This window comes from Microcebus murinus, chromosome 1, assembly GCF_040939455.1.
Source record: "Microcebus murinus isolate Inina chromosome 1, M.murinus_Inina_mat1.0, whole genome shotgun sequence".
NCBI classification, from domain to species: Eukaryota; Metazoa; Chordata; class Mammalia; order Primates; family Cheirogaleidae; genus Microcebus; species Microcebus murinus.
Genome location: NC_134104.1, coordinates 68,766,041 through 68,789,840, shown reverse-complemented (window position 1 = coordinate 68,789,840; position 23,800 = coordinate 68,766,041). Strand labels below are relative to the sequence as shown.

At 38.4% G+C, this 23,800-nt stretch overlaps 1 protein-coding gene and 1 non-coding gene across 3 annotated transcripts in view; one reads left to right on the top strand and one right to left on the bottom strand.

The window, feature by feature from the left end:
• Positions 1-23,800, bottom strand: part of SENP5 (SUMO specific peptidase 5) — a 54,916-nt gene that overhangs the window by 20,741 nt on the left and 10,375 nt on the right. For both annotated transcript variants that reach the window (XM_012780324.3, XM_012780326.3), the window contains exons 2-6: positions 13,092-14,626; positions 5,435-5,540; positions 4,799-4,937; positions 4,498-4,545; positions 1,499-1,576 (exon numbers count right to left, since the gene is read on the bottom strand). In XM_012780324.3, coding sequence (XP_012635778.2) covers positions 1,499-1,576; positions 4,498-4,545; positions 4,799-4,937; positions 5,435-5,540; positions 13,092-14,595 — 1,875 coding nt within the window. In that variant the 5' untranslated portion in view covers positions 14,596-14,626. The remainder of the gene's footprint in view (positions 1-1,498; positions 1,577-4,497; positions 4,546-4,798; positions 4,938-5,434; positions 5,541-13,091; positions 14,627-23,800) is intronic.
• LOC142875168 (U6 spliceosomal RNA) lies at positions 11,466-11,573 on the top strand. Its single transcript, XR_012922630.1, has one exon. It is a non-coding gene; the product is annotated as a U6 spliceosomal RNA (small nuclear RNA).

The window sequence follows — 23,800 nt, the reverse complement described above, 5'->3', positions numbered from 1 at the left end:
ATCATTCCCTAATTAGATTTTATTTATTGGCTTACTTGTGAATCTCATGAGAGCAAGGGTTTTATCTTTCTTGTCTACTACTGTATCCCCAGTGACTAGAAAAGTGGCATATATTAAGAGCTCAATAAATATTTGTTGAAAGACAGAATATTTATTTGCAGCTAAACCTTCTTATATACTCATAAATATCTGAGAAATCTCCACCCCTCTTCTCTCTCTCACTCCACACCATTATTACTAGCTTCCTCTACCCCAGGATCAGATCACATCAGTCTGGGACCAGTATACCATTAGCAACCAAACAAAACGTGTTTCTCAACCTTTATTAATCTATATCCAGCGGACCTAAGTTTTACCTAATTTTATTTTTTACAGTTTATATTATAAAAACTTCTTTTTACTATTTTCCAAAGTCAAAATTATAATATTAAATATGTTTTTCACAGTGTCCTTTCCCTCAATTTTAATTTTCTACCCTGGTTGAGGGATGTAAAATTGGGATTTCCATTAAGAATTACCAATTTGTAACTCTGGAGACAGACAGTTCTTATAATCCTGGGACCCTATGAGTCACTTTCCAACTTTCCCTTTCCTATATTCATTTGATCCCAGACTGTCACTGTTGATGCAGATTCCTCAAATCTTTCCCCCACATTTAGTTGGTCTGTTATTAGCATCCCCCCATAGCATTTGATATCGGTTTTATTAGTATATGTCTTATTTTGGCATTGTTTCATTATAAGTTTCTCTACTTTTTAGACCAGCATTTGTCCAACAGAACTTTCTGTGTTGGAAATATTCTATATCTGTGCCATCAAATATGGTAGTCACACATGGCTACTTAACACTTGAAATGTGACTAGAGCTAATCGAAAAACTGAATTTTCAATTTTATTCTATTAAATGGCCATATGTGGCTACTGGTTACCATACCGTACAGTCAATAAAGCCTTAGACATCTTAATATTTTCAGCCCTCTACCAATGACATAGCACATAATAAACATTTAATAAATAAGCTAACAGAATAGAAAGGAGTATATCATACATATTAAAGTAAATTAGGTACATGGTTTTGGGAATTCTTTCAGTTATGTATATGATTTTATGTATAGACCGTGATTTTGTATATAGGTTTCTCCTGATAGATCAGAGTTTAATTTTTTCTTTTAGAGACAGGGTCTCACTATGCTGCCCAAGTTGGCTTGAACTCTTGGGTGCAAGCAATCTTACTGCCTTAGACTCCCAAATAGCTGGGACTACAGGCGTGAGCCACCATGCCAGCAAAAAATTTTTGAAAGTCTCTGCTGACGAGCCTACCAAATGTCAGCTCTTTGTTCTATCACTGTAACTGAGACCAGGAGGCAATTAAAAGGTCTTTCAAACAATAAGATTTAAAAGACTGACGTCATATTGGTATTCAAGTTCTTATCCGTTCATCCAAAGTGGCCTATCACCTGCATTTCAAATTTAGAATAAAAAAGAAATAAAGATAATACCTTTTTAGTCCATCTTTTTACTCCATTATATCCTTTGGTTACCAGCTGTCTATGAAAAAAGCTGTTGAAGAAGTGAACCTAGAACAGACACCAAAATACAAGCAACCAGATTATATTAGGCTTGTTCAGATTTAACTTCAAAAGAAAAATAAAATTTAAAAATGCTTGAACATAAAATAGACAAAAGGAGAGGAAAAGTTTCTCCTCAAAAAATAATGATCAAAATATAGAAAATATATTACATGGTTTATAAACATGTATATATACATCTTTACAGAGATTCTGTTCCAAATTTTTCTTAGAATGACCTTACAGCTGTAGTCTACAGACAGAGCTGAACAGATTATCTGAATCCACACCAGAAGCAACCTGACAAATCTCTCCAAATCAGGTGATAAAGTTGAAAGAGGCTATGAAAAAATGAGGTAATGATTACCTGAACTCAAGGGATATGCATTATAAAACTACTCCCATCTGAAGGATGTGCATATGGAGACTCCTGTTGTAACAACTATGAAAGGCCTTAGTGTGATCATTTCTGGTACCAAAAGAATTACCCTGGCCATCTGGAGCATCAGGGCCTGCATTACTGGCTTCAAATTTCTGACTTATAAGTAGTATCAGCTTATCTGAGAATGTAAACATATTGTTCTATTACAGTGTTCACTCAGTAAACTTGAGATGATAAAACTGTCCCTTAGGGCTGTGGTTTTCCAGGTGTGGTCACCCTGAGACCAGTAATATCGGCATCACCTGGGAATTTGTTAAAAAATCCAAATTCTCAGGCCCCACCCCAGACCTACTAAAGAAGAAACTCGAGGGTGGAGGCCAGTATTCTACTTTTATGAAACTTCCAGATGATTCTGATGTACATTCTTTTGATAACCACTGGGATTACCATACACACAAAAAGAGCTTGTAGCAGCTATCTCTAGAGCAGTGATTTTCAAATTTGGTGTCCATCAGAATCATCTGGAGAGCTTATCAAAACACTGACTGCTGGGCCCCACCTCCAGTTTCTGATTCAACAGGCCTGGACTGGGGTCTGAGAATGTGCATTTCTAGTAAGTCCCCAGGTGATGCTGATGCTGCTAGTATAGGGACCACACTTTGAGACTCATTGCCTTAATAACTATCCTCTTAACTCCACGAAGGTTTAGAATTAAATGTAGAGACAAGGCTGGGCTCACGCCTGTAATTCTAGTACTATGGGAGCCTCAGGTGGGAGGAATGTTCGAGGCCAGGAGTTAGTTCAAGACCAGCCTGAGCAACAGCGAGACCCTCAGCTCTACAAAAAATACAAAACTTAACCAGGCATAGTGGTGTGTGCCTGTAGTCCCAGCTACTTGGGAAGCTGAAAGAGGAGGACTGCTTGAGCCTAGGAGTTTGCGGTTGCAGTGAGACAGGATGACACCACTGCACTCTAGCCTGGGCAACAGCGAGACTGTGTCTCAAAAAAAAAAGAAAAAATGTAGAGACAGCGAAGGTAAATTAAACTCTTGAAATTTACTTTAATGTCAAAAAATAATCTGAATATGTTTAGATTTAAACTTTCTGATGACTAAGAGAATTTAAAAAAATTTTTTTCTTCTTTTTTTAAATTGTATTTATTTATTGTTTTTGAGACAAAGTCTCACTCTGTTGCCCAGGCTAGAGTGCCATGGTGTCAGCCTAGCTCACAGCAACCTCAAACTCCTTGGCTCAAGCAATCCTTCTTCCTCAGCCTCTCAAGTAGCTGGGACTACAGGCAAGTGCCACCATGCCTGGCTAATTTTTATATGTATATATATATTTTTTTAGTTGTCCAGCTAACTTCTATTTTTTCAGTAGAGACAGGGTCTCACTCTTGCTCAAGCTGGTCTCAAACTCCTGAGCTCAAAGGATCCACCCGCCTCGGCCTCCCAGAGTGCCAGGATTACAGGCATGAGCCACCATGCCCGGCCGATTAAGAGAATTTGACATAATAATCTGGCATGTCAGCCTCGTGATTCCAATTTATAATGCATAACACATGTGTGATTTTAAGTGGAAAGTTAAAATCATTTTTCTATATTCATAAATAGTATCAGAATCTGAGATTTTAAAATATTTATCTGCTTATTTTTTAGTTTATAAAAGTTGTATAAAGTACTTGAAAAGTTCTGCAGCCCACCCATCAGGCACTTAAGTATTTATAAAGAAAAACTAATATATTAAGTTAAAAATAATTTTAATATGGCTGGGTGCGGTGGCTCATGCCTGTAAGCCTCGCTCTCTGGGAGGCCGAGGTGGGTGGATCACTCAAGATCAGGAGTTCGAAACCAGCTTGAGCAAGAGCAAGATCCCATCTCTACTAAAAAATAGAAAGAAATTAATTGGCCAACTAATATATATAGAAAAACTTAGCCGTGCATGGTGGCACCTCCCTGTAGTCCCAGCTACTCGGGAGGCTGAGGCAGAAGGATTGCTTGAGCCCAGAAGTCTGAGGTTGCTGTGAGGTAGGCTGATGCCACGGCACTCTAGCCCAGGCAACAGAGCAAGACTCTGTCTCAAAAAAAAAAAAAAAAAAAAAGTTTTAATATGTAACTAACCTCTTAAGAGAATTTAAAGCTGATGGAGGTTGAGTTTGTATTTGAACTGAGAATTAAAGATTTATCCAAGAAAAAATGAAGTATATGAATACTATTTTGCATTTTCAAAGACAGTAAGATTTCAACTTAAATTTAAGAGCTTAAATAATCCCTTTTGAGTATCTCTCCACCAAAAAAAACCACCAATATATCAACAAACACACCCACTCTGACGCAAGTAAGCAGGAAAACAATTGCACTGTGACTTTCATATGCAGAAGTTGTTTGCTAGAACTTATGCTCAACCCTAGCACATGATCAAGACAAAATTAAACCCTTTTTTAAAAATTTAAGAAATATCAAATAATTAAATAAAGTTTAAAAACAAAAAACTACTACTTTTAATACACAAGGATTCTCTCTCCTAAAGAAGAAATAGTTTTCACTTACTTTGTCTGGAACTGCATCCATTATCAGCTCACCATACATATTAATGACCTAGAAAGTCAACATAAAACTGGCTTACTAACTATATACAATTCGGAACATCCCAATCAGAATGACTGATATATTGATATTGCTAACAGTAATCAAACCTTTTAAATCCTGAGGTTAATGAGTCGCTTCAGTAGGAATAAAGAACCCTTGATTCTAAAAGATAACTGTTAGGCCAACCTAGAGGTTATAATAATATTTTATTGACCAACATCCTCTGTGCCTTTTCCATGCTGAGAACCTACAAAACACTAACCTGGTCATTCAGCCAATTCTGACCATCCAGGGTCACCAAGTCATCCATATCCAGCATGTGCTTATTGTAGAAGATGCGGAAGTTGCATTTTTGATGTTTGGCCCGATAGTTTGTTATTTCCCTATTAATAAATGGTTTTCTGAAACAGAAAGATTTTGAAAGAAAAGGTAAAAAACATGAGTTCTAGGCCGGGCGCTGTGGCTCACGCCTGTAATCCTAGCTCTTGGGAGGCCGAGGCGGGCAGATTGCTCAAGGTCAGGAGTTCGAAACCAGCCTGAGCAAGAGCGAGACCCTGTCTCTACTATAAATAGAAAGAAATTAATTGGCCAACTGATATATATATAAAAAAATTAGCCGGGCATGGTGGCGCATGCCTGTAGTCCCAGCTACTCGGGAGGCTGAGGCAGAAGGATCACTCAAGCCCAGGAGTTTGAGGTTGCTGTGAGCTAGGCTGACGCCACGGCACTCACTCTAGCCTGGACAACAAAGCGAGACTCTGTCTCAAAAAAAAAACAAAAAAAAAAACATGAGTTCTACTCAATGTATTGCCAAGTATCTTTGCTCCCCTAAATCAAGAGAAAAGTCATACAGGCCAACAATTTTATTTTCAAGGGCTTAACTTTATTACTTACATACCTATTAGAAAAGTCTTCATTAAAGACATCTTTTAATCTTCCAAGAACATCTTTTTCACTGAGTGGAACCAAACTGCCATACTTCTTCATAACCTCATCTAGGAATCCTTAAACAGGAAGAAAGAAAAACTAAGATGGAAAAACAATCCCTTTTCAGCAAAGCCATTGTCCCAATACTTAACCCATACATAACACTTAACACATACAGTACTCAACCTATATTATTACATAGTATTATATTAGACTATAAAGAAGTCTCTTAACAGTTATGGCTTTTGTAAAAAATAAAATAAGCCGGGCGCGGTGGCTCACGCCTAGCTCTCTGGGAGGCCGAGGCAGGCAGATTGCTCAAGATCAGGAGTTCAAAACCAGCCTGAGCAAGAGCGAGACACCGTCTCTACTATAAATGGAAAGAAATTAATTGGCCAACTAATATATATAGAAAAAATTAGCTGGGCATGGTGGCGCCTGCCTGTAGTCCCAGCTACCTGAGAAGTTGAGGCAGGAGGACTGCTTGAGCCCAGGAGTTTGAGGTTGCTGTGAGCTAGGCTTATGCCACGGCACTCGAGCTTGGGTAATAGAGACAGACTCTGTCTCAAAAAAATAATAATAACAATAATTTAAAAAAATAAAATAAAATATACTAGGCCCTCATCATTCCCATCTAGAGAAAAATACTGAAGCATTATTTCATCACATTGGATTTTTAGGCTACCAATGTAGTTAGAGAATATTAATAGATAGCCAAAATTAAATACTGACATCTTTCCATAGCTTAACCTTGGAAAAGAATCCTCTCTCCTAAAGAGTGAAATCTAAAGGGCTTAGTCACCTAGTCACATGTGTCTAATTCTTTTGGTAACTGAAGGAATTATTTTTTTTAATCACAATTGGAATTAATTGGTGAGATGACTGTCACTCTATTATTTGGTAGACAGTGTGTAACTGAGTGTGAGCAAGGGACAAATACAACTTGATAGTAACTATACTCACGACACTGAATAACTCTGTCAGTTTAACTTGATAATAGTCAGTGAGGCATATTTTACAATGAGAAATAGAATCTAAATGGTGGCTTTGTGGCCAGACTATAGTATAGTCTTCAGATCAACTTAAATAATATGTATATATGTTTAATTACTTCAAGGAGGATCCACTGAAGAAACATACCTTAAAAGGCCTTAGGAAATAAAACCAGGACATTATTTCTAAGTAAACATAATACAAAAAAGCTAAGGAAAGGCTTAGAAGCTAACAAAGTACAGACATGACTTAGGCTATTCACTGATGCTGAACAGGGAAAGCAATAGCCTAGCTAACGATCAATCTGACAGTTAAATCTATTGAGTTAAGATGGGGAAAAAGAGGACTGTTAGCCACAGCTTACTCAGCTCCCTTTCTAACTCCAAGAATGGCCTCTGCTGTGCATCAATACAAAATGGACACGAAAGATCACAACAGACTGTTCTGGGAATTTTTTCTCTTGTTAATCTCCCACCAGAGTAGCTCTCAATTTGAAAGGCTTAAGACAAGAGCAAAGATCAGGGTCCAGTAAACAGGAAAGAAGTGCTTGCTTATGCCTAGTTCTGGTCGCAACTTTAGGCAAACACAGAAGACAGGAGAGTAGTTCCATGTTCCAACTTAATCAGGGAAGGAGATAAAGATTTGAGGCTTCTAAACTAGGAACAGAACATATATTTGCCTCTAGTATTTTCTATATTATAGCTTACAGTTCTCTAAGTATAGCCTTGTGTTTACAGGGGGAGAATGGACCAAATGGAAGATAAGGAATCTCAACAGTTGAGAAACTGCATTTAAGGAACCAATTTTATAGAAAAATAATGCCCCTAACAACAACAAAAAATTAAGCTTTAGGCTCCACAACCTTGATTGAGGTTCCTCAAATAAGAAAGCAGTCTGTTCTACCAATGGAATATGGACCCCAATTTCAAAATACTATCATGAAAAAGCAGTGTTCTTGTTAACAATGTTATTTCTCAGTGGTACTATTACAGAGATTTTAAGTTGTTATGTATTTTTCTCTTATCTAAACAGATGTGGTCTTACTAAGTTGCCTAGGCAGGTCTAGAACTCCTGGGCTCAAGTGTTCCTCCCATCTCAGCTGGAGGACGTGGATGTTTTTGCTTTCAGATGATAAACATGGATTCCTTATTCAGCAGAAACACCTTACTAGGATCTTCAAGGAGAACCCTAGATGACAATGTCTCACTGATACACACCATTATCTCACTGGGACCAGAAGTAAAACAACAAACAGTTAAAGAACCCATAAGCACTAGCATATCTCATTTAATCCTTATAGCTACAGTATGTGTTAAGATCCCTGCTTTACAAATGGAGACACTGAAAGTTTAGGGAGTTTAAGTAACCTTCCCAAAGACACTTAACTAGCATATGGCTGAACTAAGATTCTGACTGCAGTCATGTGACCACAAAAATTAGGCTAACTATTAATATTATGTGGCTGTGACACCTCCAAAGCATGAAATACCTATTATCTTTTCTCTACAAAAATACATGGTTCTTCGTTTCTCATTCTCTGTCTCTCCTAGACCCTTGTAACCACCTTTCTATTCTCTACTTCTATAAGTTTGGCTTTTTTGTTTGTTTGATTTTGGAGACCACCACGCCTGGCTAATTTTTAATTTTTTGTAAATATGGGGTTTTGCTATTGCCCTGGCTTGAACTGTACTCTTTCAGAGGGTGAACTTTATGGTATGTGAATATCTCAAAGTTGTTAAAAAGAAATATAAGAAACCACTGAAATTATTTCTAGGCCAGGCTTGGTGGTTCATGCCTGTAATCTTAGCACTATGGCAGACTGAGGTGCAGGATCACTTGAGACCAGGAGCTTGAGACCCCATCTCTTAAAAAAAAGAGGGGGAGGGTATATGGTAGGCACCTATAATCCTAGCTACTCGGGAAGTTGAGGTGGGAGGATCACCTGATACCAGGATTTGGAGGCTGCAGTGAGCTTTGATCACACCACTGCATCCCAGCCTGGGTGACAGAGTGAGACTTTATCTCTTAAAAAATTAAAAATTACTTCTGTACTTCTGATGGACAAAAATGATATATATTTATGGGGTATGGTATTTTGATATGTGTAGTATATATTTTGAAGTGAATAAATCAAGCTAATCAACACATTCATCACTCACATACTTCTTTTCTTTTTTTTTTTTTTGAGACAGTCTTGCTCTGTTGCCTGGGCTAGAGTGCAGTGGTATTGTCATAGCTCTCTGCAACCTCAAACTCCTAGGCTCAAACAATCCTCTTGCCTCAGCCTCCCGAGTAGCTCAGACTCTAGGTGCGCGCCACCGTACCAAAAAAATAGAAAAATTTTCCTATTTTTTGTAGAGATGGCGTCTCACTGTGTTTCTCAGGCTGGTCTCAAACTCCTGGGCTTAAGTGATTCTCCTGCCTTGGCCTGTCAAAGTGCTAGCATTACAGGCATGAGCCATCACATTGGCCTTATTTTCTATTAAGAATATTTAAAATCTACTCTCATCAGTTTTTAAGTACACAGTACGTTACTAACTATAGTTACCAGACTGTGTGATAAATCTTCAGAACTTATTCCCCCATCTAAATGAAAGTGTGTATCTTTTGATCAACATCTTCCCTGGGCTACAGTGTAGTGGTCATTATAGCTCACTGCAAACTCCAATTCCTGGGCTCACGTGATCCTCCTGCCTCAGCCTCCTTAGGAGCTGGGACTATAGGCATACATTACCATGATCGGCTAATTTTTCTATTTTTTGTAGAGATGAGATTTTACTGTATTACTCAGGCTGGTCTTGAACTCCTGCCCTTAAGTGATCCTCCTGTTGTGGCCTCCCAAAGTGCTGGAATTGCAGGCGTGAGCTACCACACCCAGCTGATTTTGACTTTAGATTTCACATATGAGAGAGGTGCAGTATTTTTCTTTGTGTCTGGCTTATTTCACTTAGCATAACGTCCTTCAGGTTCATCCATGTTGTTACAAATGACAGGATTGCTAAAGGCTGAATAGTATTCCATTGTGTATATACTAACATTTTCTTCATCCATTAATGGATGCTTTGGTTGATTCTATGTCTTGGCTGTTGTGAGTAGTGCTGCAGTGAACATGGGAGTGCACATGTCTCTTAGGTATATTGATCTCATTTCCTTTAGATATATACCCATAAGTAAAATTACTGGATCAAACTGTGTTTGTATATGTGTATATATGTGTTAATCCTGATTGGCACTTACTAAGCTTTTCTAATTTAAGACTCATGCCTTTCTCTTCAGTTCTGGAAAATATCATTTATTTTTTCAGTTTTTCATTATTTCCTGACACACCTATGAAATGGAGGTTAGAACTTTCAGTTCTTTAAAGTAAAGCAAGAACTTTCATACCTTAGGTTTAAGTAAAAAAAAAAAAAAAAAAAAAAAAGTAAAGCAAGAACTTCAAGTTACTTGCAAAGTAATCTCTGTACAGAATCCTAGATTTTCATATACTCCCTCAAATCTTTCCCAGTTGTCTTGAATAAGTGTAACTCAGTATTAATTTTATTTTGCAGTAACTCACTACTATCATTACAATGCATTCAACTTGGTTTTTAAGGATGTAACTTCCTAGGCCGGGCACAGTGGCTCACACCTGTAATCCTACCACTCTGGGAGGCCAAGGCGGGCGGATTGCTCAAGGTCAGGAGTTCGAACCAGCCTGAGCAAGAGCGAGACCCCGTCTCTACCATAAATACAAAGAAATAAATTGGCCAACTAACATACATATAGAAAAAATTAGCCGGGCATAGTGGCGCATGCCTATAGTCCCAGCTACTTGGGAGTCTGAGGCAGCAGGATTGCTTGAGCCCAGGAGTTTGAGGTTGCTGTGAGCTAGGCTGACCCCATGGCACTCATCCTAGCCTTAACAACAAAGCGAGACTCTGTCTCCAAAAAAAAAAAAGGATGTAACTTCCTTAGTGTTCATATTTTATCAGTTTATATAATACTGAATAAACATATGAAATGGCAATAAGGAAATTTCCCATAACTCTTAAATATATAAATCAAGTAGGAGCATAATATACAATTATATTAGAGATGAGCCAACATTCAGCATACCATAGAACTCAAAGTTGTCTAATGCTCTAAAAGTCAGTTAAAGCAGCACCTACTGTACTGATTGCCCTATACTGATTACTATTCTAATTGCTCTATTAATCCCGATTACTCAAGTTTAGTTCTTTTATTGAACTTGTCTCATGGTGTTGGCTTTTCTCAGATGATGATAGACTGAGAGTTCATCTTTACTTGGGTAAATTTGCTGGGGATAGAAGGGAAGGGTTGTCATGGGCAGTAGCTGTTGCTCTGCTGTGAACTATTTTTGGTGGAGTAGGGATGCTAAGAACCTCAGCAACTGTTCTGGAAATGGATGTTCCTCATTCTTGCCAGGTGATATGGGGTCAGGGGATGGGGGTGAAAGGTGTCCTGTCTCCCGTTCTTAGACTTTCAGCTCAATAGCAGGTATCTTTTTTGCTGATATGTGGCATAGGCAGGGAGAGATTCCCCAACTATTCAGTCTTTTACCATGGGTCTCCCATTTCCTCCCTACTTCTACCATCTCCAGAAACGGGCACCCTCAACATCATACCATTTCCCTGCACTAATCTTCTTTCTGCCCCTCTGGATTGTCCCTCTATTTTCTGCCTGTGGGAGCTTCTCAGTTTCAGATCCACCAAAACTCTCTCCTCATTTTTGAGCAAAGGGATACATATGTGTTTTTAATATATTTTTCATAATTTCTATGGATTTGGTGTGAAGATGAAGAAATTTCATGTCCTTACTTCATCCTCTTAAACCTGGAACTGCTATTGGTTTCTGACAGACATTCTTTAGTAAATGAGGTTAGTTTCCTTTATTACTGGTTTTCTCAGAGATTTTAACACAAAGGGAAGCCAAGTTTTATTAACAGGCTTTTTAGCACTTGCTGAGATTCCATGATTGTTCTCCTTTAGCTTCTTATAATAATAAATTACGTGCTCGCTTCAGCAGCACATATACTAAAATTGGAACGATACAGAGAGGATTAGCATGCTCCCCCCCAAAAAAATGAATTACATTAAAGATCACTAAATGTGAATTCTGTAAGAATTCCTACTTCTTCAGGCCATGCTACAGTTTTTTACTAAGTGCCATATTCAATTTATCAGTTGTATTTGGAAGTGTTTTATCTATAAAAGTTTATTGGTATTTGTGGATAAATATTAATTTTTTTTCCGGTTTAAGTATCACAGTTCTGCTATTAGGAAAATTTTAAAGATCTGCTAGGACTCCTTTGTGGTTTTTTGTGGGAAGAACTTGTTACACATAATGCTTAGAAAGATAAAGTGCTCAGAATTGTTTAAATAATCAAGAAGTAACCCCCCTAGGTCCCTCGAAAAAGCCATTTATAACAATTTATGTGTTCAGATGTGTCCTATATAAATGTACATGCACATGTATATATACATATTCATCCTATCTATATGCATATATATCTTTTAACAAAATGGTATGCCATTTTGCAACTTGTTTTGGCTTTACACAGACATCTTTTAGTATCAAAATATAGATGTAATTTATTCTTAAATGGTAGCATAGTATGCCATTGCCTGAATATTTCATAATTTATGCTTCAATAGGAACACTTCTTTTGGTTGTTTGCATTTTTTTTTACTAAAATAACACAAGTAATTCCCTTATACAAATATATTTGTACTCTATTATATCTAGGATAAATTCCAAGGAGGAGAATGGATCAAAAACTGATACTGGCATACTGTCTTCCAAAACATTTATACCAATTTACTTCAAGGGGTAGATTTTGATAAGAGAGGGCTTTTTTTAAAAGCATGACATAAAAACTAGAAGCATAAAGTCAAAGACATAAATTTTACAACAAAAGAGCTGAAAATTTCTGTTAAGCCAAAATACCATAACCAATTTTGGAGTACTAAAGGCTTTTCATGAGGAACAATTCTTATACTATTTATAATTAGTAATCAATTTGACATCTTTACCACTAAAATGATGCTGAGGTCCCTGAAGACAGTATAACCTATTTGTTACTACATTCTTAGGAACCAGCACAGTGCCTGGTACATAGGAGTTCTGCACATATTAAATAAATAAAATAGAAACAATCTAATTGAAAAATACACAAAGGAAAATCATGCACACAAATGTCCAATAAACACAAAAAGATATACAAACTTAAAAGCACAAATTGAAATAAAACTCTCAAAGCTTAACAAGTATAAACTGGTTCAATTTTTTAGAGGGTGATTCAACAATTCTCTTAAAATTTTAAGTGGGAATATTCTTTCACCAGCAATTCAAATACTAAACATTTAGCTTACAAGCACAATTGTGTAAGTGTAATTTCATTGCACCATTAGTCTACAGAAGAAACAACTGGTATCACAGTAAGTGCCCATCAACCACGAATTAAACAAATTATGGAATATCTACATAATGTAGCAATACAGAAAAATTCAAGAAGAATGTCTAACTGCTTTAAGGGAAATCTCTGTGGGGGATGAAAAAATAGGACTCTTCTAGAAAGGACAATGGTCAGCAAGTGTGGGCTAGAGTTTGGGGGAGAATAAAGGAAGAATGCATACCAGAAAGACAGATTGACAGCTGTTCATCATCCACTGGAGATGCTTTCTGACAGTTCTTTCCCCCTCCCACTTGATTTTCTGGTTTGAATCCACTGCACACCAGGGGAGCCTCCAGCGGACTTTTACAGTAAGGGTGATCCAGCAACTTAGAACTAAGAATGTTCTGCTTGAGAGATCCATCCTCCTCCATCTGGTATGAGTTCTCATATTGAACAGTCTCTTCAGACACAGGCCCATTTACAGTACTCACAGATTTATCTGCTCCAGACTCTGACAGTTTTACTCTGTCATCACTGACAGTACTTGTCCGATTTTCCTGACCCAGAGTCATAGTCTCAGCTTCCGAGATGAACATGTTACTAGAATGATGTTCTGATATGGGGATGTCATGAATCAGCTCTGTACACTCCCACTTAGGAGAACAGGGTGACTGGTCCCAGGTGTACGTGGCACTGCCATTCTGTTGGTCAGGGAATGCTTCATCTAAACTAAGCTCCTTGTCCAAGAAAGGGCTTCCTTTAGTGTGGCTATCAGGCTTATGAGAGTTCTTTCCCTTCACCACAGCACTGTTGTCCATATCTGGAAAGTACGGCTGATGCCGACAAGAAGGGTCTTTAGGTTCTGGGGAAGGAAATGGGCTGCAACTGCCACCCTCGCTGTTCTCCCTAAGTGTCTCTCGATGGTCCCCAGTGACTTTCTGCACCCAGCTTCGCTGGGTTTTTCTTAGCTTACAAACTTTGCTCTTTGTTCTGAAGTGCTGGGATCTGAGAATCCTGTACCGAAATCTAATCATGGATAATTTCTCATACATCATAAGAGGAGATACTTTTATTCTTCTATGTTGGTTAAGTTGGAACTTTTTTGGAATCAGAGGTCCCCCATTCCTGTGGTGCTCTGGCCCCTGGTAGCAGCCATAAAAAAAGCGCTTTCTCTTATGGTTGCTCAAGGTAACCACAATCGTGCCGCTCTCACCTGGACTTTGGTTCTCCCCATTGAACTTCATGGGAAAGTCAGAAGTTTGCGGCTCTGTCCTAGGTCTGGGACCATTGGCCTGTCCTAAAACATTATTTGCTGGAAAGTCGGCAACTGCCTCCAAGAGACTTTTCTCTCTACAGTATTCATGGTCAGAGTTGTCTGCTGATGACAGAAACTTCTCTGCTTGGAGTTTCAGGAGAGTCCTTGAGGAGGAAATGAAGTGTTTAGTGCCCTTTCTCTTTACTTTAGAGGACAAAGTACAAACATTCTGAGTAGAAACATTGGACTTGGTCTTAGCATAAAGAGGTTCATTCTGGATCCATGTTTTCTGGATCTGAAGGGTCTTCTTTCTACAATGGAAATGTTTCAATTGTCTACTCCAAGAAATTGGCCTTCCCAACTTAGCTTTCAGAATGCACAAGTGTTGGTGAAAGTAAAATTTCTTAAAGCCTCCAAATCCAGTATTCCATTTCTCAGAAAAAGCTAAGTGGATTCCTTTCCTCCATAGAATTTTCCTCTGTTTTTTCATTTTTCTGATGCATAATGAGATCTGGATGTAGCTGTTAAGAGAAAGATAAGTTACATTTTGACCTAAAAATAAGGTCACAAAGACATATTCATAGAAATTCAGGTAGAAAACTGAAAAAAAAACATATATACTTCAATTCAGACTATCAGACATAATGAAATCCTACCTCATCAAGGTTTTCATCACAATGAACACTGGGGAGAGGGGAAGACATGAGTACCGTAAAAGACCCCAATTGTTATACACCTGCCTCTGATAGAAGTTTCAAGAATCATTTTCCCATATGCAGTTTCTGATGGAACAGGGCTGAGAGTCAAGAAAATTTCTTAGCATTGGCCCTGCTTCTCATTAGCTAAGTGACTTTTAAAAAGTCACCCAAATTCTGTGTTCTCATTTGTAAAATGGAGGATGGGGAAGGGAGAAGAAACCAGATACCACTTAATACTGATTCCATATTCATTTATTTATAATTTGCTCATAGCAAAACAATTTATTTCATATAGAAAATTTTTAAAGGAGCAGGTACTTTTTCTCTGTATAGTCATCCACAGGTAGATAGTCAATAAATACATGTGATATCAGTATCTCAAGAGGGATACCTGGCTCCTATGTTGCCAAAGACTATGAGTAACTACTGAGAGGACTGTATCAGTGCTCTCACTCAGTTATGGTTCCAGATCTCAAGTGAATATAAGAAAAAAGGGGCCAGGCGCGGTGGCTCACGCCTGTAATCCTAGCACTCTGGGAGGCTGAGGCGGGCAGATTGCTCGAGGTCAGGAGTTCAAAACCAGCCTGAGCAAGAGCGAGACCCCATCTCTTCTATAAATACAAAGAAATTAATTGGCCAACTAATATATATAGAAAAAATTAGCTGGGCATAGTGGCGTATGCCTGCAGTCCCAGCTACTCAGGAGGCTGAGGCAGTAGGATTGCTTGAGCCCAGGAGTTTGAGGTTGCTGTGAGCTAGGCTGATGCCACGGCACTCACTCTAGCCTGGGCAATTGAATGAGACTCTGTCTCAAAAAAAGAAAAAAGAACCAACACAAGCACACACATAAACTTCAGGAACACACTGATAGAGATGATAGATGGAAATGAATGACAGTCAAAACCAAACATGACTTCTCTTCAGGATTTAATAAGACCTTATATTACTGAAGGCTCTTTAGCATACAAAGAAAGGCACCAGCCACAGCAAGTAGAATGGAATAAATACTAGATTATGAATCAGAAACCAATATTCTAATTTCAGCTTGCTAACTAAGAAAGCTGTATTACTTTTCGATGCATCAATTTTCGGTGCATCAATTTTCGGTGCATCAATTTTCTCTGAAAAAAAATATATAAGACTGCAACACATTTACCTCAGTTTCTTTTTCAAATCCCCTTAAGATGACAAATCAGTTTTAAACGGCAAAAACAATTGAAAGGACAAAGATAATGAAAGAGGAGACAAAAGCATTAACATTTTTGAAAGCCGCAAACAGATGAAAGAGTGATAACAGACTTAGTAGGCCAAAGGAGCTGAAATCTAAGCCAGCAGTACGGGAGGTCAAGAAGCAAGTAACAGGACCTGAGAAAGGCTCAGAATTGGGGGCAACAAATAACCCATAAAGGTCAGGAGCACCGAGGAAGCTGAAAAGGGAAGGACCTGCTCAAAGTCTGAATAAAAAATAGACCCCCATTTGGTTATGACAGATAACCAAAGTTTTATTTTCTGCGGAAGCTGAACCAGGACAGTGAGGTACATCGTGTGCAGCTGAGGGCAGGGATGTGCTAGGGGAACAAATGCATTTACAGTGAATTCCCTCCTCAACCCCTCCCCACTCAGCTTCCAGAAGACTGGCAGCCAAGTATGTATCTCCAAGGAGAAGAGCAGCCCCTTGGAGAAAACGGATCAAAGAGAAAAGACCAACAGGTACTGAAGTGACATTTGGGGATACCTCAACAAAACAGGCCTAAACAATAACTCTACTGTGTATCCTCAAGTTTAAGAAGCAATTAGACTACAGATCCCTCCCTAACTACACATAACAGGAAACTACCACTCCCCTATCCAAAATTGAAAGTTTATCCTTCAGAAAGGGTAAAATGGACAGAGAGACTCCAGGCATAGTTTGAAGGTGGAATTACATACTGAATATTAAATTCCAAACATTTTTCCCCACTCATCTTTCAGAACCCTGGCAGTCTGTCTTATCCATCTAAGCAGAAGATTGGAAGATTTGTCTCTGGAGAGTATGACTGGTCCAAAAGAAATTTAATAAAGATACAAATATTCCCCACAAAATGGCTCAGCAAGGCCCACACTGCACACCAAAGTTTTCACGTCCCACCATGTATTCAGAGTTTCCAAGCAGCTTCTTAGTAGTCATTCTTAAAAACAATTGGATGTTGTTAAGTACGTGCCACCACAGCCAGCCAATTAGTCTATATTTAGTAGAGACAGGGTCTTGCTCTTGCTCAGGCTGGCCTCGAAGTTCTAAGCTCAAGCAATCTTCCTTCCTCAGCTCCCCAGAGTGCTAGGATTACAGGCATGAGCCAACCATGCCCTGCCAAAATGTTAAATCTTACATATATTTTACCACAATAAAAAAAGAGAGAAAGAAAAACAGTAATGCTATCTTTAAAGATGCAAAAGAAAATATTATATTCATTAGAAAAAAAGATGGGCTGGGCATGATGGCTCAATCTATAATCCTAACATTCTGGGAGGCTGAGACAGGAGGATCATTTGAGGTCAAGAGTTTGAGACCAGCCTGATCAAGAGCCAGACCCCATCTCTACCAAACAGAAAAAATTAGCCAGGCATGGTGACACATGTCTGTAGTCCCAGCTACTGGGGAGGCTGAGGCAGGAGGATCACCTGAACATAAGAGTTTGAGGTTGCAGTGAGCTATGATGACACTGATGTACTCTAGCCTAGGCAACAGAGTAGAGACTCTGTCTCCAGGGGGGAAAAAAAAGAGGCAAAATGTTATTTTTTCAAAAGGGATCAAAAACAAGGAAGGCTTACAGCATTCCTTGCCCAGGTGAACACTTACAGCCTTCACTATTCTCTGATATCCTTCCCCTAAATCTTCCTTTATCTGTTTATTATTATTATAGTGATAGACTACTATGAAAATCATAGTGTGAAACTCTCCCTGCTTAGGTTTAGTATCTGTTCCCAAAGTCTCCAACAATAACGTCAAGTTACCTGACCATCAATTCTGTTCACAATGCTGTTTGCAGACCAGGATTTATTCTTTTTTTTTTTCTTCTTTTTTTTTATTTCGGCATATTATGGGGGTACAGATTTTAAGGTTTCAATAAATGCCCATTTCCCCCCCTCCCCCCAAAAGTCTGAGTCTCCATCATGACCATCCCCCAGATGGTGCACATCTCACTCATTATGTATGTATATACCCGCCCCCTCTGCCCTCCCCCCTGCCCAATACCCTATTACTGTAGTACCTATGTGTCCACTTAGGTGCTGCTCAGTTAATACCAGTTTGCTGGTGAATATATGTGGTGCTTGTTTTTCCATTCTCGGGATACTTCACTTAGTAGTATGGGTTCCAGTTCTAACCAGGAAAATATAAGATGTGCTATATCACCATTGTTTCTTAGAGCTGAATAGTACTCCATGGTATACATATACCACATTTTATTAATCCATTCTTGGATTGATGGGCACTTGGGCTGTTTCCACAGCCTTGCAATTATGAATTGTGCTGCTATAAACATTCGAGTGCAGGTGTCTTTTTTGTAGAGTGTCATTGGATCATTTGGGTAGATACCCAGCAATGGGATTGCTGGATCAAATGGTAGATTCACTTGTATCGCTTTAAGGTATCTCCATATTGCTTTCCACAGAGGTTGAACTAGTTTGCAGTCCCACCAGCAGGATTTATTCTTTTGCCAGCCTTTAGGTAACCATATTTGTGGGTGGAATGGAGAAAGAGCTGGTTGTGGAAAGTCAATGAGTAAGCAGTGACTATTCTATTTTTTTATTTTTTAATAATATGAAGGGGTGGAGTGAGGAGGGGGATTCGGTTTCCTTTTCTTTTTTCTTTTTTCTGAGACAGGGTCTCATTGTTGCCTGGGCTAGAGTGCAGTGGCATCATAATAGCTCACTGCTAGCCTAGCCTTGTATATATTTTTATTTTTATTATTATTTTTATTATATTTATTAGTATTTTTATTATTATTGCTATTCATTGTAACACATTTGTAATAGCAAAATATTTAAAACAACCTAACTGTCCATACATAGGAAAGTGGCTGAATAAACAACTATAGTTTATCCCACAATAAATGAAGCTGTAAAAGAAAGGAAAAGGGTTCTATGAGCTAATATGGAGTGATTTCTATGACATATCATTAAAAGAAAAAAGCAAAGTTCAATTGAAAATAATATGCCACTGCATGGTAGGTGAAAACAGGATGAAACAAATGGAGGAACTGAAAAAGGGGAGAAGAAATGAGATGAGTAGCATTTCTCTGAATATGCCTTTTTATAAAGTTATGACTTTTTAGAACCATGTTAATATTTCACATACTTTAAAAATATACAAAAAGGCCGGGCGCGATGGCTCACATCTGTAATCCTAGCACTCTGGGAGGCTGAGGCAGGCGGATTGCTCGAGGTCAGGAGTTCGAAACCAGCCTGAGCAAAAGTAAGACCCGTCTCTACTATAAATAGAAAGAAATCAATTGGCCAACTAATATATATAGAAAAAACTAGCCGGGCATGGTGGCGCATGCCTGTAGTCCCAGCTACTCGGGAGGCTGAGGCAGGATCGCTTGAGCCCAGGAGTTTGAGGTTGCTGTGAGCTAGGCTGACACCATGGCACTCACTCTACCCTGCACAACAAAGTGAGACTTTGTCTCAAAAAAAAAAAAAAAAAAAATACAAATAATTAAATCTAACCAGAATGCAGAAATACCCAAAATGAAATACAAACAATAACAAACAAACCTAACTGTATTTCTGTTTTTTCTTTTTGAGACAGAGTCTCTCTTTGTTGCCTAGGCTAGAGTGAGTGCTGTGGTGTCAGCCTAGCTCACAGCAACCTCAAACTCCTGGGCTCAAGCAATCCTTCTGTCTCAGCCTCCTGATTAGCTGGGATTACAGGCATGTGCCACCATGCCCGGCTAATTTTTTCCATATATATTAGTTGGCCAATTAATTTCTTTCTATTTATAGTAGAGACAGGGTCTCGCTCTTGCTCAGGCTGGTTTTGAACTCCTGACCTCAAGCAATCCGCCCACCTCGGCCTCCCAGAGAGCTAGGATTACAGGTGTGAGCCACCGTGCCCGGCCTCTTTTTTTTTGAGACAGAGTCTCACTCTGTTGCCCGGGCTAGAGTGCGGTGGCGTCAGCCTTGCTCACAGCAACCTCAAACTCCTGGGCTTAAGCAATCCTTATGTCTCAGCCTCCGAGTACCTGGAACTAAAGGCATGCGCCACCATGCCCAGCTGATTTTTTCTATATATTTTTAGTTGTCCAGTTAATTTTGGGGTCTCACTCTTGCTCAGGCTGGTCTTGAATCCTGAGCTCAAATAATCCACCCGTCTCGGCCTCCCAGAGTGCTAGGAGTATAAGCGTGAGCCACCTCGCCCAGCATGTATTTCAAATGAATAGGAAAACCACACTGAAAGGAGAAAAATTAGCCAAAGTAACTTTGGAGAATATTTTTACTGTATGCTCTAAAATTAAAGTCAAAGGACTGCATACAAATAACGTATCCTGGCTGGAAAATTTGTTTTTCACAAAAGTTAATTGTGAAACTACTTTGTACGTATTCTAAAATCGAGCGAATAAGTAAATATGTTGTGGGCTGGGCGCAGTGGCTCACACCTGTAATCCTAGCACTCTGGGAGGCCGAGGCAGGAAGATTGTTCAAGGTCAGGAGTTTGAAACCAGCCTGAGCAAGAGTGAGACCCTGTCTCTACTAAAAAAAAAAAAAATAGAAAGAAATTATTTGACCAACTTCTTAAAAAAAATAAATAATAAACAAACAAATAAGTTGTGGATAATTAGAACTAGGTTTCTCCTTGTTGAAGAAATGAATTACATCTAACAAAAGACACTAAAGTGAGAATGAACCCATAGTACTAGACTGAAATCAGAGGTATCAGTATGAACCCGTAGTGTTTAATATATATAGAATTGCTGAAAAAAAAATGACATGTCAAAAGGACACAGGAGCCAACCCAAAGAGACTCACAATGGCCAATAAACTTTGGACAACTAAGGACATGATAGTAAGGTATTATAACCCAAAAATTAAATATCTTTGAGTTTATAGTGATTTTTTATGAAGAGAGAAAAGAAGAATTCTGTTCAGGAGCAATAAAAGATTACCAGGGAGGATGAATGGATAAGGAACAAAGATCAACTGGTAAACAGTTCTTTTTGGAATTTAAATGACTCTTGAGAAATGGGACATTATCTTCTTAAACAGTCAGTTCAGATGTGGTCACATACAGTGATATTTTAAAAACTGACTAAACAGGGAGAATGGATACCTACACATATACATATTTCCTAGTTCTGTCCACTTAGAGGGCCTAGAAGCAACACCATTCCAGTAGCAATCAACATCTAGCACCCAAATCTTAGTTTCCTAATATTATTCTTCACTTAAAGAAATGTCGATTCCAGAGCTGGGGCAGGGGACAAACAAGACAAAAGCCTGAAGTATCACTAGGATGCCAGAAAGTATACAAGTGATCAAAAAATGACATGTCAAAAGGACACAGGAGCCAATCTGAAAGGACTCACAATGGCCAAAAAACTTTGAGCAATTAATGGATTATAACCCAACAACAAAGTAAATATCCTTGAGTTTATAAGGATATTAAAAAACTGACTAAACAAACAGGAAGAAGGAGTAGCTCCTGGTTACACAGAATTTTAAATTAATTAACATAGAAGAATGATGGAAATAGAAAAGTTACCTTTTGCAACTCTCTCAGAAATAACTGACTCAGGCAAGAATCATCAATAGATGCTAAAATTAGAGGATGAAAGTACAATGAGAAACAAGATATATACATAGTCTCAAGTATCTCCCACAAAATACTTCTAATTACAAAGGGAAAAATATTAACTTCCAACGGAAAAATCTGGCAAACGTCACCCCAAGCAGGTGATCAGGGTTAACAACAACAGTATGAAACATATAGATATCACAGGCCTCCTGATGTGGCACATCACTTTTGTAGTATTCTTGTCAAAAATGTATAACCTGGATTTAATCATAAGGAAACAACAGACAAACCCACACTAAGGGACACTCTACGGAATAACTGGCTAATACTCTACAAATGTGTCAATCAAGGTCATGAAGGACAAAGACAGAGGAACTATCCCAGATAGTTCCTAAGGAGACATGACAATTAATGCAAGGTACAATCCTGGATTAAGTCCTAGTCCAGAAAAAGAAAATTAATGGGACAAGCAACAAAATTTGAATAAGGTATGTAGATCAGTTGACAGCATTATCTTAATATTAATTTCCCAGTTTTGATAATGTGCTGTAGTTACACAATATGACACTGGAGAAAAGCTAGGTGGAGCATATATAAAAACTTTGTAATATTTTTGCAATTTAAGTTTGAAGTTATTTCAAAGTGCAAAGTTAAAAAAAATTTAAACATTTAAAATTTTGAGGCAATCTCCCAGAAAGTACCACACAATGACAGAAAATAAGAGAGAAAGATAAGAAAATTAATAGATCAGGCCAGGAGATTATATATCTAAAGCTTTAGAGAGAAACTAAGAAAGTACAGGAGGGAGGTGTCAAATACATGATTCAAGAAAATTTCCAGAATTAAAGGACATGAAATTATACATGGATAAAAAACTATCAAATGCCCAACACAGTGAGTAAAAACAGACCCACATGTAATACGAAGGCATATCAACTATGAAATTTCAGAACAATGGGGCAAAAACAGCTTTCTACAGGGGTGACCAAAAAAAGGACATACATACATTAATAAAGATTAGGACTAGGACAGCAATGGACTTCTTAATAGCAAGACTAGAAACTAGAAGAAAAAAGAGTTAATGCCTTCAAAGTTCTGAGGGAAAATTATTTTCAACATAGAACTTTAGATCCAGCCAAATTATCAACCAGATTGAGGACAGAAAAAGGTCTTGGGAGACAAAAGTAATCAAAATACAACATTCTCATGCATCTCTCTGAGAGAGCCACAGGAGGAGGTACTCCAACAAAATGAGTAAATCAAGGAAGACGTGAGACCTAGGAAATGAGATCCAAAACAAGGGATAGGCAAGGAGAATACTCAAGAAAATAGTAAAGAAAGATGCAGAATGACAACTGTGCCTCAAGCCTAGAGAGCCAACAATCCAGAAGGGAGAGATCCGAAGGCTCTGGGAGGATTATCTCCAAGAATGTGAAACTGATAGAATTTCTCAAGTATATCAACACAAACACAGGAGATACAGACAAACAGAAAAGAGTTTGAAGATAAAAGTTAGCTATACCAGCCAGGAGTGGTGTCTCACGCCTGTAATCCTAGGACTCTGGGAGGCCGAGGCAGGCGGCAGTCGGATTGCTCAAGGTCAGGAGTTTGAAACCAGCCTGAGCAAGACGAGACCCTGTCTCTACTAAAAATAGAAAGAAATTAATTGGCCGACTAATATATATATATATAGAAAAAATTAGCCGGGCATGGTGGTGCATGCCTGTAGTCCCAGCTACTTGGGAGGCTGAGGCAGAAGGATCGCTTGAGCCAAGGAGTTTGAGGTTACTGTGAGCTAGGCTGATGCCATGGCACTCCACTCTAGCCTGGGCAACAAAGCGAGACTCTGTCTCTCAAAAAAAAAAAAAAAAAAAAAAGTTAGCAACACATACAGAACACTAAAGATAAAAACAATTATTAATTTTAGGGACAAAAAAAATTATACAAGAAAGGAAAAAATACTGGCTTGTAATCACAGGATACTACACGGCTTGGCTATGACTACCATTTACATAATCATAATAAACATTGATCTAACCCAAGGGTTTTTAACCAGATACTCCATAGCACATCCCAACCCAACATTTAGAAATGTGTGGGAAATTCCTTGTTGTAATAAATTCAGGTTGGTATTGACATATAGTGCTGGGGTCCAGGGATGCTAAATATCATGTGATAACAGGATAATGAAGAATTATCAGCAGGTCGTGGTAGCTAATGCCTGT